The 15,480-nt window shown below is 48.5% G+C and overlaps 1 protein-coding gene across 1 annotated transcript in view; it reads right to left on the bottom strand.

The window, feature by feature from the left end:
* CSMD2 (CUB and Sushi multiple domains 2) overlaps positions 1–15,480 on the bottom strand; it is a 616,901-nt gene that overhangs the window by 436,218 nt on the left and 165,203 nt on the right. The window contains exon 4 of the mRNA XM_018046480.1: positions 3,915–4,109. Coding sequence (XP_017901969.1) covers positions 3,915–4,109 — 195 coding nt within the window. The remainder of the gene's footprint in view (positions 1–3,914; positions 4,110–15,480) is intronic.

Below are 15,480 nucleotides of genomic sequence, written 5' to 3' on the forward strand. Positions count from 1 at the left end.
GTTAAATGCTGAGTGAATAAATGTGTACACAATCACCCTTTAAGGCTAGTACTCATGTCCTGACTTTAAGATTCGGGCTTGGTGGCAGGCCGGTGAGCCACAGCTCTGAGCTGGCATGGCTCGAGTTGAATGAAGGTTTGAATCCACGCTCTCTCCATGCCTGACGTTCTGCTTCTGTCTCATATTTTGCAGGTTCCTCTCCCTGGATCCAGAACATTTGGAATACAGCTGAGCACTAGCCACCCAACTTGCTGCAGACCAAATGCCCATCTCCCTGGGTTTAGGAGCAGCCTGGACTTGGACCTTAGAGACCAAGTCTTTCTTGTTCAGACTGCTTTCTTTCCACCATCTGCCTCTCAGCCCCCAGAGCATATGAACCCCTTTCTTTCCCCCATGCAGCCTTTTTTGATCCAGGGCAATGCACCTCACAAGTCAGAGGCCCATTACTGAAATCCACATGGCCTTCCTTGTGAATCAGAAAGGTTCAACAAGTTTAGGGCTCCCAAGGACATCTGCCTTTGAAAAGATGCCCCAAAATAACATAAACTGATGGGAAATCTTGCCTCCTTCCCTTTGCCAGCTGGGCCAAGCCTTGATGGACTAGTAGCCTCGGGATGGGCCTCCCGAGAGGCCAGACTCACACCTGCTCTGCCCCCAGGCCCCGGATGGTCCCTGTTCCCTCTTGGTCTGGGCTGTTTCTCCAAGTCTTCCTTTCAGCCAGGCGGGTGGCATATACTGTTTGAGGCAGAGGTACACCACCCTTCAACACTCTCTGTGAAGCCTTGGACCCAAAGAGCTCGTGTCACCCCAAGCTGCTGGGCAGGTGGGCTAACCCAGGCCAGTAATTTCTCCTTTGGGCTCGTAGGCCTACATAATTCTGATGGTGAATTAGACCCATCCAGCCATCCATTCACTCAGCAAGTATTTACGGACCACTGCCCAGTGGATGAAGTTAACCCACTCACAGATGCCATCCCCCAAGAGTTTTATGAGAAAGGAAGAAAGGCCAAAAGGCTTTAATCCTCCCCAAGTCTGTGCACACGAGGAACACCCTTCTCTGTTCCTTTTGGTTTGGCCTTCTAAGGAAGGGCATTTTGGAAAATCACTTTCAGAAAATCATGGACATTATTGGGAATGCTTCTTAGCTCTTCATGCACCATGTAGTGAATAAGAATAACGGACCCTGAAGTGTAGGGAATGGGGGGCTCTGAGGGCTCCGAGAATGGGACAGTGCTTTGGCCCCCACCCCAGTTTTGAACAGAGCCTTATCTCAGCCCCCTTGGGCCCTTAGGAATCTCTAAGGCTCGAAGCCCTCCTGAAAGTAAGATTTCACGTGCTTGGCTGACTTCCTTAGACTGTGTGTTCTGGAAGGGAGCATTTCTGATGTGGCTAACTGCAAGCTACCTAGAAATGACTTAGAAAGATCGGTCTGGGACTCCTTCCAGAAGGGTCTTGTGCTCCATGCTAAGGAATGTGAACTTGACCCTGTCAGTGATAAAGAGCCACTGGCAGGAATCTAAGCATGAAGTGATGCTGTCAGATCTGTGTCTTAGGAAGTTCACTCCTGCAGTGGAGAATGTGTGCGGTGAGAGGGCTGGAGGGCTGGAGATCCTCTGCAGTGAGACGGCGAGAGCTGAGAGAGCCTGGACCATCAGCAGCGTGGTCCCCTGAAAAGCGGCAGAGGTGTGGAGGGGAAGGTCAGTGCAGAGAAGGATTTGTCAGGACATGGAGACTAAGGATGCTGGGAGCAAAGAGGGTGAGGAGTGTCAGATGCCCCTGGCACGTCTGATTTGGCCACCTTGAATGGTAACACGCATCACCGAGTTGGGGAGGGCAACAAAAAGAGCAGGTTCAGGAAAATAGAAAGTGTTAAGTTTGGACATGCCTCATTTGAAGGGAGGGCTTCAGGAGAGTTTGATATAATTGTGGGCCAGATGCTTAGGACAGAGGGAGGGTTGGAGATCAAAGTGTCACTTCAAGCAACAGCGCTAGTGGGCTTTCCCAATGGCTCAGTGGGTAAAGAATCCACCTGCAATGCAGGAAGTGGGAGATGCAGGTTTGATCCCTGGGTTGGGAAGATCCCTTGAAGAAGGAAATGGCAACTCACTCCAGTATTCCTGCCTAGGAAATCCCACTGACAGAGGGGCCTGGTGGGCTATAGTCCATGGGGTCACAAAGAGTCAGACACGACTGAGCGACTAAGCACCCACAGCAAAGTGGGTGAGAAACTCCAAGAGATGCCAGAAGTGCCCAGTGAAGAGGCCATGCTAGACTCTGGCATTTAAGGTGAAGATGGGGGGAAAAGCCAGTGGAAAAGGAAGGGGGGAAGAATTATCATCATCTGAGAGGCTGAACAGGAGTCAGGAGTGAGCTGGGGGAGAGTAGTGACCCCTAAAGGCTCCGCACACCCATGAACTACTGCTGTGATGTGAGCACTGGGGAGAACCATCACCCCAGCCCACTCCATCCCCGGGAAGACCAGCCAAGAGTTGGCCATGACTGAGCATGCGCACACACACACATAGGTAGAGTCTAAGAAGAGTGATATGAATGAACTTATTTTCAAAACAAAAACAGACTCACAGGTGAAGCAAACAGATTTAGGGTTACCAAAGGGGAAGCCAGGGGTGGGGGAGGATAAATTCAGAGTTTAGGATTACTGGGCATACACTATTACTTATAAAATAGACAAATAACCAGGTCTTACTCTATAGCACAGGGAACTATTAATATGTTCAACAGCGTGTAACAACCTATAATAGAAAATAATCTGAAAAGGAATCCATATAGATATATGTACATCTGAATCACTTTGAAAATGAAAGTCGCTCAGTCGTGTCTGACTGTGACTCCATGGACCACACAGTCCATGGAATTCTCTGGGCCAGAATACTGGAGTGGATAGCCTACCCCTTCTCCAGTGGATCTTCCTGACCCAGGAATCGAACTGGGGTCTCCTGCACTGCAGGCTGATTCTTTACCAACTGAGCTGTCAGGGAAGCCTGGATCACTTTGCTTTATACCTAAACCTAACACAACATTATAAATCAGCTATTCTTCCATTTGAAAAAGAAAAAAAAAAAACCAGGAAGAATATGGGAAGGGAATATTTGAAAATCATGGTGAAAACAGGCAAATTTTGTTTCTTTGGTCTTTTCTGTATTTGCTAAGATCACTTAAAATGATCATGCGCTATTTTTGTCATCAGATAAGAGGCATGAGAAATTATTTTAGAAATAAGCTTGATTATTGTGGGGAGACGGAGAAATAGGCTGGGAAAAGAGTGATCAACTGTCTCTGTTTGTCTGGAACTGAGGGGGCTGTCCATGATGCAGGACTCTGGGAGCTAAGAATTGGGAATGTGCTGGGGAAACCAGGACAAGCTGGTCATCCCAGCTGGGAGGCTGAGGTCGACGTAGCGCTGAAGGGAGGTGGGGCTTCCTGGGGGGCAGTGTTGGGGTAAAGAGGTTCTGAGCATATTTGAAGGCTGAGAGGAGGACACCATAAAACAGAGAGAGGGGCTGAATTTAAAGAAAAGAACTGCCAGGGTGAGGTCAGGGGGAAAGCAGCTGGGAGAGAGCCATTCATGGGAGACACGTCGGTAACAGGAAGAGAAACGATGTCTCTTCTAAGACAGGAGGGCATGAGCGGAGGGCAGACCAGCTAGAAATAAATTTGCTGATGTGGAGGAAGGAGGCTGACAGAGTACACATCTGAGGGCTAGGAGGTCTGATGAAGCCTAAAAGCCCCCAGAATACGTGGGGCCCCTGAGGGCCCTGGGTGGCTCCAAGACACATACTCCCCATGGTGGGGACCCCACGCCCCGCTGGAGCAGACAGAGACCAGCTCCCACTGGAAGGTCCACCAGGCCTCCCAGGGGCCATCCACCCCTGAGACCCGCCCTGGCCACCTACCTCGGCAGGAGGGCAGTGGGAAGTCCCACGTGGCACTGTTCTCGGAGCCAGCGTGGCAGGTGAGCACAGCGTGGCCCTCCAGGAAGAAGCCGGGGTTGCAGCTGTAGCGGACCTTGTCACCGAGGTTGAAGGTAGAGCCCTGCTGGACGCCGTTGGGTAGCCGCCCGGGGTTCCCACATGTGTGGCTGGGGAGCACTGTGAGCAGAAAGAGAGATGCAGCCCGTGAACGGGGCTCCAGCCCTGACCCCCTGCCTCCGAGCGCCACCTCCCTGGGCGACCCCCCTCCCCAAGCCTCCTCTCTTCCTTAGGATAGGACTGTGCCCTCCCAGCTGCCTGGGCCCTGAATACTCACAGGGGTCACGTGCTCAAAAGGATCCCCAAGTGCAATTTATTCCCGGACATCCAGGTTTCCTGCCCTTTCTCATGAGCAGCCCTGGGTGTGAAGTATGTTTGAAGCTGTGGATCAGTTCAATCAGTCACAGCTGTATCCTGCCTTCGCCACTCAGGTTCATTTAATCTGTTGCTACAAAAGGTTTGCATGTCCTCCTCCAAGGAGCACAGACCCCAAACCACAAACGCCTGCCTGAACTGTTTTCCAGGAATTTGTGTCTGGTTGAGCTAATCAAGACTAAATAACACCACCCACTTTCTCACTGGGCATGTGTGAGTGAACACTCAGTGACCATTTGATATCAGAGGGCTAAAAAACTACACCCTCAGAAGGTGCTAAGTGCCCTCAAAATGTGCAGAGGCCTGTAGCTTAGCTACATGTGTGCAGAAGGGTGATCACTGCACCTTTACCCAAGCACCTTTACCCATGCTCCCCAAGCCTCAGACCACCTTGCTTCTCTAGTCTCTATCCCACAAATATCCTGAGGCCCTTGTCTTTGAATTAAAAGATGCTTACTCCTTGGAAGAAAAGTTATGACCAACCTAGACAGCATATTAAAAAGCAGAGACATTACTTTGCCAACAAAGGTCCATCTAGTCAAGGCTTTGGTTTTTCCAGTGGTCATGTATGGATGTGAGTTGGACTATAAAGAAAGCTGAGTGCCGAAGAATTGATGCTTCTGAACTGTGGTGTTGGAGAAGACTCTTGAGAATCCCTTGGACTGCAAGGAGATCCAACCAGTCCATCCTAAAGGAAATCAGTCCTGAATATTCATTGAAAGGACTGATGCTGAAGCTGAAACTCCAATCCTTTGGCCACCTGATGTGAAGAGCTGACTCATTTGAAAAGACCCTGATGCTGGAAAAGATTGAAGGCAAGAGGAGAAGGGGATGACAGAGTATGAGATGGTTGGATGGCATCACCGACTCAATGGACATGAGTTTGAGTAAACTCTGGAAGTTGGTGATGGACAGGGAGGCCTGGCGTACTGCAGTCCATGGGGTCACAAAGAGTCGGACATGGCTGAGCGACTGAACTGAAGTGAACCAAACTTCCCGTTGGGAAGGCAGATCCGAGACTTGTTCTCCCATCTCCTCGCTCGGATACTTTGTGAATAAATCCTCTCTCTGCTGCAAACCTTGGCATCTCAGCCCTGTGGCTTGCTGTGCGTTGGGCAAAAGGAACCTGGTTCAGTAACACGTATATCCCATCACTTGAGATGCCCCAGGGAAATCACTTTAATCTCTTGGGTTTGATTGCTCTGATCTCAGACTCCACAGTCCTTCCCACTAAACACCGTGGCAGGGACACAGACAGTGGCATGGAGTAGGCGCTCATTCAGCCCGGCGTCCTTTCCTCATGCGTATCTGCCCCGGCAGCCAGAAGAGGAGTTTGGCCCAGTGGGTTTAGGGGAGTTGAAGGGGTAATTAGTGCTGGAAAGAGGCAGTGAGGTAGGGAGACAAGAACCTGAGTTCTGATCAGACTGATCCGTTTCAAGGGGAAAATGGGGAGCCGGAGAATACCACACCTGAGCCAGAGCAGCAACGGCCAGCTGCCAACGTTCATTCATTATGCAGAGGAAATAGTCTTGCTGAGGGTGCTAGAGCATCGTGACTGCCAGTCAGGAGGGAGAAAGGGAGCGTGCATCACCTGTGTGCCTGAGTCACACCTTCACCCTGACTCAGCTCCCCCTACTCTGTGCCTTTCTTCCTCAAGGTGGAACTGCCTGTGCCCAGAAGGTCCCACCTCTCACCATTCCACACCTCCCCACAAGGTGAGGACAAGTGTTCACAGCTGCGTCCAGACCGCCATCCAAGTGCACACATGCTTGCTCAGTTGCTAAGCCATGTCCAACGCTGCAACCCCATGGAGTGTAGCCCTCCAGGCTCCCCCATCCATGGGATTCTCCAGGCAAGAATACTGGAGTGGGTTGCCATTTCCTCCTCCAGGGAATGTTCCGGACCCAAGGATCAACCCCACGTCTCCTGCATCTCCTGCTTGGCAGGAGGATTCTTTAGCACTGCACCACCTGGGAAAACTTGCCTTAAAAGTACTTCTCCATTACTTCATCTGACGATGGTTTATGGCCACCAGCCTTGAGAGGCCATAGAGTAAGACAGTGGAAAGTAGAGGCCTAACAGCCTCAGTGCTTGGGTTCACATCCCACCCTGGTGGCTTACTACCTGTGGGGCCCTGAGCAAGTCTCTTCACCTCTCTGGGCCTCAGTTTCCTCGGCAATTCACAACAGTACCTTCCTCTGGAGTTGTTGTGACAATTAAATAAGTGGAGGTATATAAAGAGCTTAGAGCCTGGATACAGAGAGTACCACACAAGAGAATCTGAGTTCCCAGGCCAGTGGGACATGCGTATGTTTAAAGGTATTCTAAGTCCCTTATGATGAGATAGGAACCAGGCAGGGGACCAAACCCTGTCAGGGGTTAGTCAGAGCCAGCTCCCTGGAAGAGGAGATGTCTATGCTGAACCTTGCGAGATTAGTAAGAATTAGCTAGGTCAAAGAGTGTTCCAGGCAGAGGAAATACCATGTGGAAAGACCCTGAGGCCAGAGACAACCTAAGAGTTCAGGGAGCCTGGAGTAAGAGGGGAAGGGTGGCAATGACGAGAAATAAGGAAATGGAGATAACCAGCCTGGATTCTAGAAAGCTTCCCTGGTCCTTGATGTACCCTCTTCCAGCCCATATTGCTATTTTTCAGGACCATCTCAGCCATCCACACTGATCTCAGAGCCCTCAGAAAGGAGGCTTTCCCTCTGCCTTCTCCTCTCCTCCCTCCTTGTAGAAGGAAAGGGTAGACTTTGGTACTAGCTTAATCTGGTCTGAAGCCAGGTGCTGTCACTGTCTTATTCCCTGGCCTTGAGTCACGTGACCTCACTGAGCCTTACTTTCCTCAACTGAAAAAGGACAGGTTACTGACCATGGCCGATGCATGGCTGGCACAGTGCCCAGCACAGAGTAGGTGCTCAAAAATGGCAGATGTTGTCCTTCCACTGTGAGGTAGGGCCATGCAGTCCCTGTGAGCCTAACACAATGTCTGGTACTTGTAGGGATATATTTGAGTGCCCATTAATTAGTTGTTTGGAAAAATTCCTCTTTGATGCATTAATTCCTTCATGCAATGAAAATGTGTGGGCCTGCTGCACTCTAAGCTGGTAATAGACCAGTGAACTGGACAACAGGGTCTCTGCCCTTAAATGGCTTATGTTTTTGTGAGAGAACTCTCTTAAGGGCTAAAGAGCTCTTCCCTGCCTATTTTTTACCTTTGACAAGTGAGATGACCCAGACAAAATGACTGACCTCATCACCCTATTAGCCTAGCTAAGAATGTAGTCTTTGGGCTGCTGGATACCTTAGCATTTCCCATGATCCCATGATGCTGGCTTCCTTGGCATTTCCTATAATCCTTTGCTGCCGGCTTCCTTGGCATTTCCCATAATCCCTTGCTGCCGGCTTCCTTGGCATTTCCCACAATCCCAAGCTGCTGGCTACAGCGGAGGGAGAGACTGTGATGTGAGTGTGAGTACTGGGGGTGCAAGTGGGTGGGTCAGGTAAACATTTGGAGAAGAAAGCAAGCTAAGATTAGGGGAGGGAGCCAACCTGGGGAAATGGGCTAAGAACTGGTGTAGAACTAACGTTTCATTTTCCGCAACGAGACGCCAAAACCCCATTTAATTAAATTACTAATGTCAAATTTTTAATGAACCGACTTCTGCTTTGGGCTTTCTTCCTTTGAAATTAATGACTGAAACATCACTATAAATAAAATTCGATTCTTTTTAAAAAGTCACTCTCAAGTGCTCACTGCTCTTTACTTAATGAGCTGTTCATAATCAGACCACTCTGACCTGGCACCTCCACTGGGACTTGGGTGTGATGAGTGGGGAGCTCATTTCCAACCCCACCTCCTTTTTTAACTTGAGCTTTGCTCCCGAGAGGCCACACAGGGCATGGAGAGAGGGCAGATGTTGGTCCCAGAGAGGCCTGGATTCAAATCGCAGCTCATCCACCTCTAGCTGAGTGATCTTGAGCCATAAACTATACCTCTCTGGGCTTCATCATTCAGTTATTCATCTGAAATTGAGGATACTTTCTTTTTCTTCCTCTAGAGTGAAGGGGTGGATTGTATTAGCTTCCCAGGGATGCTACAACAAAGTGCCACAAACTGGGTGGCTTAAAACAACAGATACTGTCTCACAGCTACAGAGGCTAGAAGTCCAAAATCAAGGTGTCAGCAGGGTCATGATCCCTCTGAAACTTGTAAGGGAATCCTCTTAGCTTCTGGTCATCATCTAGAAAACTTTACTGTTCCTTGACTTGTCCAAGCTTCCATCCAACCCTTCACCTTCACTGGGCATTTTCCCTTTGTTTCCCTGTGTCCAAATTCCACCTTGTTAAAAGGATACCAACCATATTGGATTAGGACACACTCCAATGGCCTCCTCTCAACTCCATCATCTGCAAAGGCTCTATCTCCAAAGAGGGTCATATCCACAGGTCCTGGGGTTAGGTCTTCAGCATCTCTTTGAAGTGAGTGTGAAAGTCGCTCAGTTGTGTCTGACTCTTTGTGACCCCATGGACTACACAGTCCATGGAATTCTCCAGCCAGAATACTGGAGTGGGTAGCCTTTCCCTTCTCCAGCGAATCTTCTCGACCCAGGAATTGAACTGGGGTCTCCTGACAGGGCTGATGAACAGATGAAATAAAGCTAGATTTATAATACCCACCACTGAGTCCCTGGTATGTTTTGGGCCCAAGGCTATAAATTTATTTTACTTAATCCTCAAAACAATCATGTGCGATACTTATTATTCTTATTTTATAGATGAAAAAATAAAACAAAAACAAACTGAGGCACAGAGAGTTTAAGCAACTTCCCCGAAGGCCACAGAGCTAGAAACGGGCAGAGCTAGGCTGTGAATCTAGGTCTTTCTGGCTCCATCATTCAACACTCTTCATTGTGGAATACAATACTGCTTCTGACAGAGACAGCATCCAGTACACAGTAGGTGCTTAATGACCAAGAGTTCCCTTCCTCCCTTCATTATTCTAGACCCTGAGACAAAATGAAGGGTGATTACCTGACTGTCCAGATTTAATTGTCTGTCTTTTTTCTCCAGTCTGATTTGCCGATCTTGTACTTTTTAATAATGTCAAGGGCAGCATTTAAAGTGTGGTCTTTTGTAATGTGTCTGATGCACAACTTGCTGGACAGACAGAGATTGGAGATAAGCCACAAAGCCAGACTTTCTAAGGCACAGTGTTCTTTGATTTTTGGATTTTGCCCGTGTGTTTTTTTTTGGCACAGATATTATAACTGTTCATGCTCTCCTGTCTATAAAACTTCCCTTTGATTGCTTACAAAATGAAGAGTGGGATATTTACATCCAAGGCAGCCGAGAACAGTATTATTAAAGCTGTGCCTGACATTGAACAATTCCATTGTAGATTAGCTGTGGGGAATCTTGTCCCTTCTACAAAGCCAGCCTCTTGCCAATCAACATGATATTCTCAGTGATTGTATGACAATGAATCTCCTTTGTGGTTGGAATGCAGCAAAAGCTACATCATGCCTTCTTTTATTTTTAATCTGAGACTTTAGTTGCCATATTATAATGAAGAGTCGTTTATGCTCTCTGGACAAGCATCCTCCATATGTCTGATTCCTCATCTTCCATCAGGTAGCTTGTTTGATCTTCATGGCCATACGGTTGATACAAACTGACAGGGTGGCTGGGAGAAAGGATGCAGGAAGGATTGCTTCTTCCCCAGCCCTCAGCATGGACAGGGGAGATGGTGGTGTGTGTGTGTGTGTGTGTGTGTGTGTGTGTGTGACAGAGAGGGGCAGTGGGCATGGACAGGGCAGGAAAGAATAAGATCCATTACCTTCTGAGTGCCTATGCCAGGCTAGGCACTTCTTCATCTCACATTATATCTTAGTTAACATTTGCAACCCCCCTTGCTTTCAGCTGTTTGGCCTGGTAAACACAACTGCACACTTACTATGTGGTATCCTCACTGTCAAGGGCTCCGTATATCGTTCCGTCCCAAAGAATTATCTGTACTTGTCTCCACTTCCTCTCCTCCCATCTACATCTGATACAGTAGGTACCTGATGCATTGTTTATTGTTTGTCTCACTCGGCTACGATATAAGCTCCATGAATACAGGCATCTTTTGAATCTGTTTTATTCCCTTTTGTATCCTAGTTCCTTGAACAGCGCCTGATGTATAATGACACCTTGATGAAAGTTTATTGAGTGACTTAATGATCTTATTGAATCCTCGCAATAAACCACTGAGGGAAGGGCTATTATGCCTTGTTGAGATGAGTATGATGCCCAGAGAGGCAGGAGCACATTTCCCGAGACCCTGTAGCTCGCTGGGGGTGGAGCCGGGGGTCCGCAGCAACGCCTGGCTGCTGAGCCCATGTACTTTGACCTGTGCTAGGCCGTGCTTGCACTGATGGTTCCACATCGAGCTCATGGTAACTGGTGTACCTTGAAACGTCCTCAGAGGAGACTCACACTCATTCTCCTCATGGGAATGACTTGGGGTGAAAACCAGGCAAGTCAAACCCTAGTTCAGTGTTAGGCACTCATTCATGTCTGACTCTTTTGCGACCCCAAGGATGCAGGCTCCCCTGTCCATGGAATTCTCCAAGCACGAATAGTGGAGTGGGTGGCCGTTCCCTTCTCCAGGGGAGCCTCCGGTCCAGGGATCGAAACTGGGTCTCCTGCACCGCAGGTGGATCCTTTACCATCTGAACCACCAGGGAGCCTGGTCCTGTATGTTTCCTGCTACCTGTCAATCAAACGAACGCAGGGGTGCCAGGACCTCAGACAGGGTATGCCACTCACACGTCCACAGAGCCCTGTCCTGCCAAGCCTCTTCCTGCCCAGCATCTGGCATAAACTCTCCCCCGTGAGCCTTTCTCTTGGCTCATGTTTGCAATTTTGCAACCTTCGGCATCAGGAGCACATGGGGAGTTTTATAAAAATACCAACGCCTAGGCCTGTCCCCGCACCTATTGAACTGGAATTTCAGACGAAGAGCCCAAGCTCCTCTGGGTGACTGGAGAGCGCAGCTGAAAGTGAGAACCACTCGCGGTAACTTACTCATGTCGGTTATTCCATTAGCCTGGTTGGGTTATCTCTCTCAGCTGTGAACTGTTCAATTTCCAGAGCCTTTCTTGTTACTGGGCTTTGACTTCCGAGAGCAGCAAGCCTGGCTTCTCCCTGGGACATCGCTGTCCTCCATAAGTCACACTTGCCCTCTCTCTCCTTCTCACTTGAGGACCCTCATCATCTCTCCCCTGGGCTTCTGCACCCCAACTCTGATGGCCCTGCCGCTAGCCCTGCCCCCTCCAGTGCACTGTCTGCACTCACACTGCAGTAAGCTTTCTAGAATGGCAAGTTCACCACGGCCCTGGCCTGTCCTCCCTTTCGGAGCACACGTGCCCAAGGTGGGTCCCCTACCACTGAGAGACACAGGCAAACGCAGGTCCTCAGTCCTCTGCATGATAAATGTACGAATAAATAATATTTGAAACCATCAAAATTAATAAAAGGAAAGAGAAAAGAAAACCACGAGAGCCCTCCTATTGCTGTCAGAATAAATCAAATCTTAGGCTCAGGCAGCTCCTCCTTCTATAATCTGACCCCTGCTGACCTTTTCTACCTTATCTTCTGTTCCCCTAATCCTGCCCCCCTCCACTTCCTCTGTGAAGCCCTCCTTGATACCCTTAGGATCTTGTCTAAACTGGGAAACTCCAGGAAAAGACATCCTGATAGAATATAAATTCAGGTTTAATGTCATTGGCAACCAGCTCCCAGAATCCTGGAACTCCCAGCCCACTAACTACATAGGCTCGTTCCGGTCATTTGGTTAATTTTGCAATCTCACAGGCCCACATTTTACATGATTGGATTTTTTGGACCCACTTGCAGAATTAAGTCGGGGTTTTACTTGCACTTCAATTCCTGCACTTGTCATACGACATTACAATTCAATCATTCATTAATTTACAACACCCTGGCTTCCAAACGGGAGCTAAGCCTGCCTGTAATTGTTTGTTTAGGTGTCTATTTTCATCTCTGGACTTCCCCGAGGGGCAGGAATGACGCATTCTTTATTTATCTAGCGTTTGATTTAATGCCTGGCAGGAAGGGAGTACCCTAATGGAATGTGTTGAATATATGTGTGTATATATATGTAATGTATACTATGAGCATATAAAATGAGCATTATATATAGGGAGCAACAAAGCAAAGCAAAGGGTTGGCACACTTTTTCTGTAAAGAACCAGGGAGGAAATACTTCTGGCCTTGCCTAATGGTCTCTGGCCCAATGATTCAGCTTTTTTCACTGTGCTACAAAAGCAGCTGTACACAGTACCTGATCCAACCAAGCTTTACTTATACAACAGGCCCCCAGCCCATGGGCCACAGTCTGGTACCCGTGAACTCGTGACTATTCAGTTACCGTCTCAGGAACCTCCTCTCATCTCCCACAACTGAGAAGGAAAACTAAGCAAAGATCAGTTTTGCTGGGAGTCCAGGATGGGAAGGGGCTTTAAGGGGAGGAGGCTGTAGGTGAGAGACCTTGACAGAGGTGACTGGCAGGAAGAGGGCAGAGAGAAGACAAAATAGGCAGTTCGTACCTGAGGACTGAGACCAAAATCCCATTTCCATTTCCCATCAGTGTGGCACTGGGCAAAGCGGGCATTGTGCTGGCTACGGGATAAGGCTTGTGTGTGTGTGTGTTCAGTCACCACTCTTTCCCATTAAAATAGAATTTATGTTAGTGCTCAGAGCTACTCTTTAGGTTGGTATTATGAACCTGGTTTTACCCTAAAGAGCTGAGTTTAGAGAGCTGAAGGGTCATGCAGCTAGTTGCAATAATAACAGTCACCTTTTGGGTTTCTCATATGAGCTGGGCACTCTGCTCAGTACTTTACCTGGCTCTCCTGTTTCATCTTACCTGTTGTGAGGGGCTCTGACTATTCCCTTTGGGGGGACAGGGGAATGAGGAACAATGGGGCTATTCTGACTCAGTGTCACGTGGCTGGTTGGCATCAGGGCAGGGGGTTGACACTTGAGCCCTTTGACCTCAGTGTGTGTGTGTGTACTAAGTCACTTCAGTTGTGTCTGACTCTTTGTGATCCTATGGACTGTAGCCGGTCATGCTCCTCTATCCTCGGGATTCTCCAGGCAAGCATACTGGCCTGAGTTGCCATGCCCTCCTCCGGGGGACCTTCCCAACCCAGGGATCGAACCCGTGTCTCTTACGTCTACTGGCATTGGCAGGCAGGTCCTCCACCACTAGCGCCACCTGGGAAGTCCTTGGCCTCAGCACCTGCGTCTTAATCAGGCTGCAACCTTGACCTTCAAGACCCGTGTTTGTTTCACTGCGTTCCCAGCATGGAGGCAGTGCTCTGGACACCTGCACAGTTCTTCTCCTTGCCAGGCCTAGAACAAGCCTGACCTGCACCCAGTCAGACCCCTCAGCGGCCCTACCCTCCCACCATCACTACCTGGGGCTTCACAGACATCCCTCATCCCACTAGCAGAGGGTGCAGAGGGGCTGTCAGTGGGAATTCTCCATGACGCTTCATAACCATGGGGCCCCATGGCCTCCTGTTTCACCTGAGATTCTTTAGAAGCAATATCAAAAAGGTTACATCCTAGGCCCCAGAGTAGAGCTGCCAGTTAAAATCCAGGACTCCAAGTTAAATTTGAATTTTAGAGAAACACACAAATCTGTTATGTTTTTAAAGTATAAGTATATCCCATGCAACATGTGGGATATACTTATACTAAAATCTATTTGAAATTCAAATTTAACTGGGCACCCTGGGTTGTAATGTGCCAGTTTTATCAACTCTGCCCCAGAGGGGAATCTTCTCTCCATCAGTGGCTTCAGCTTCTTAAGGTACTAGGGGTTTCTGTGCAGAAAAGGGGATGAGGACACGAGAGAGACAGCCTGGCTTTAAGGAACTCGATACTGAACCAGAAGAGGGGTTTCAGGGGGCAAGCTCAGAGACCCCCCGCGTGGGACCTGTGGAGGTTTAGGTACAGCAGGATTACAAGGGAGGAGTGAGCTGTGCGGCTTTGCTCCTTCCCCTAATCACTCTCTAACAGAAGTTCTGAGTCTTATTCTGTACCCAATTCTCCCTCTCCTGTTTCAGGAGCCTATGGCATGCCTTAGCCTCTCTGATGAACAGCTTTAGGCTGGCACAAGGTCCCCTGTGATGCAGCCTCTGTTTGTTCCCTCTTCAGCCCGCCCTGCCCCATCACACTCCAGCACCGGGATGCTCCGCCTTGTCTAGACAGAGCAATGCACGCAGCATCAGTGGTACCCTATGGGGAAAGATGGCAAAATACCACTGTGTTAGGCTTATAATAGCCAACTATGCAATCTGGGGTCAAATTTGGTTAATTGCAGAATGATGCCTAGAAATGTTTCCCAAAGTATATTCCATAAAACACAGGCTGAGAAATAAATTCCGTGAGAAGAGCATTCAACTTTGAAAAATGCTACAGAAATTCTCTCCTCTGGAAGAAACCAATGCTTATGCATTTATCTCAGAGGTGCTGCAGGAGAGAAACCTGTTTAACCTTGCTTTAACCAGAATCTCCACAAATTTGACGACAGAATCTCTCCTCTCTTCCTTTTCTTTTTCTCTCAGAAATACCTATTAGCTTCTGAACTGTTCTGTGGAATACACCTTGAGAATTGCTAGGTTCTAGGTACTAGCAAACACCCTCTTCCAACAACATAAGAGAAGACTCTACACATGGACATCACCAGATGGTCAACACCAAAATCAGATTGATTATATTCTTTGCAGCCAAAGATGGAGAAGCTCTATACAGTCAGCAAAAGCAAGACCGGAAGCTGACTGTGGCCCACATCATGAACTTCCTATTGCCAAATTCAGACTTACAGTGAAGAAAGTAGGGAAAACCACTAGACCATTCAAGTATAACCTAAATCAAATCCCTTATGATTATACAGTGGAAGTGAGAAATAGATTTAAGGGACTAGATCTGATAAATAGAGTGGCTGATGAACTATGAACGGAGGTTCGTGACATTGTACAGGAGACAGGGATCAAGACCATTCCCATGGAAAAGAAATGCAAAAAAGCAAAATGGCTGT

Source organism: Capra hircus, chromosome 3 (genome assembly GCF_001704415.2).
Source record: "Capra hircus breed San Clemente chromosome 3, ASM170441v1, whole genome shotgun sequence".
Classification (NCBI taxonomy): Eukaryota; Metazoa; Chordata; class Mammalia; order Artiodactyla; family Bovidae; genus Capra; species Capra hircus.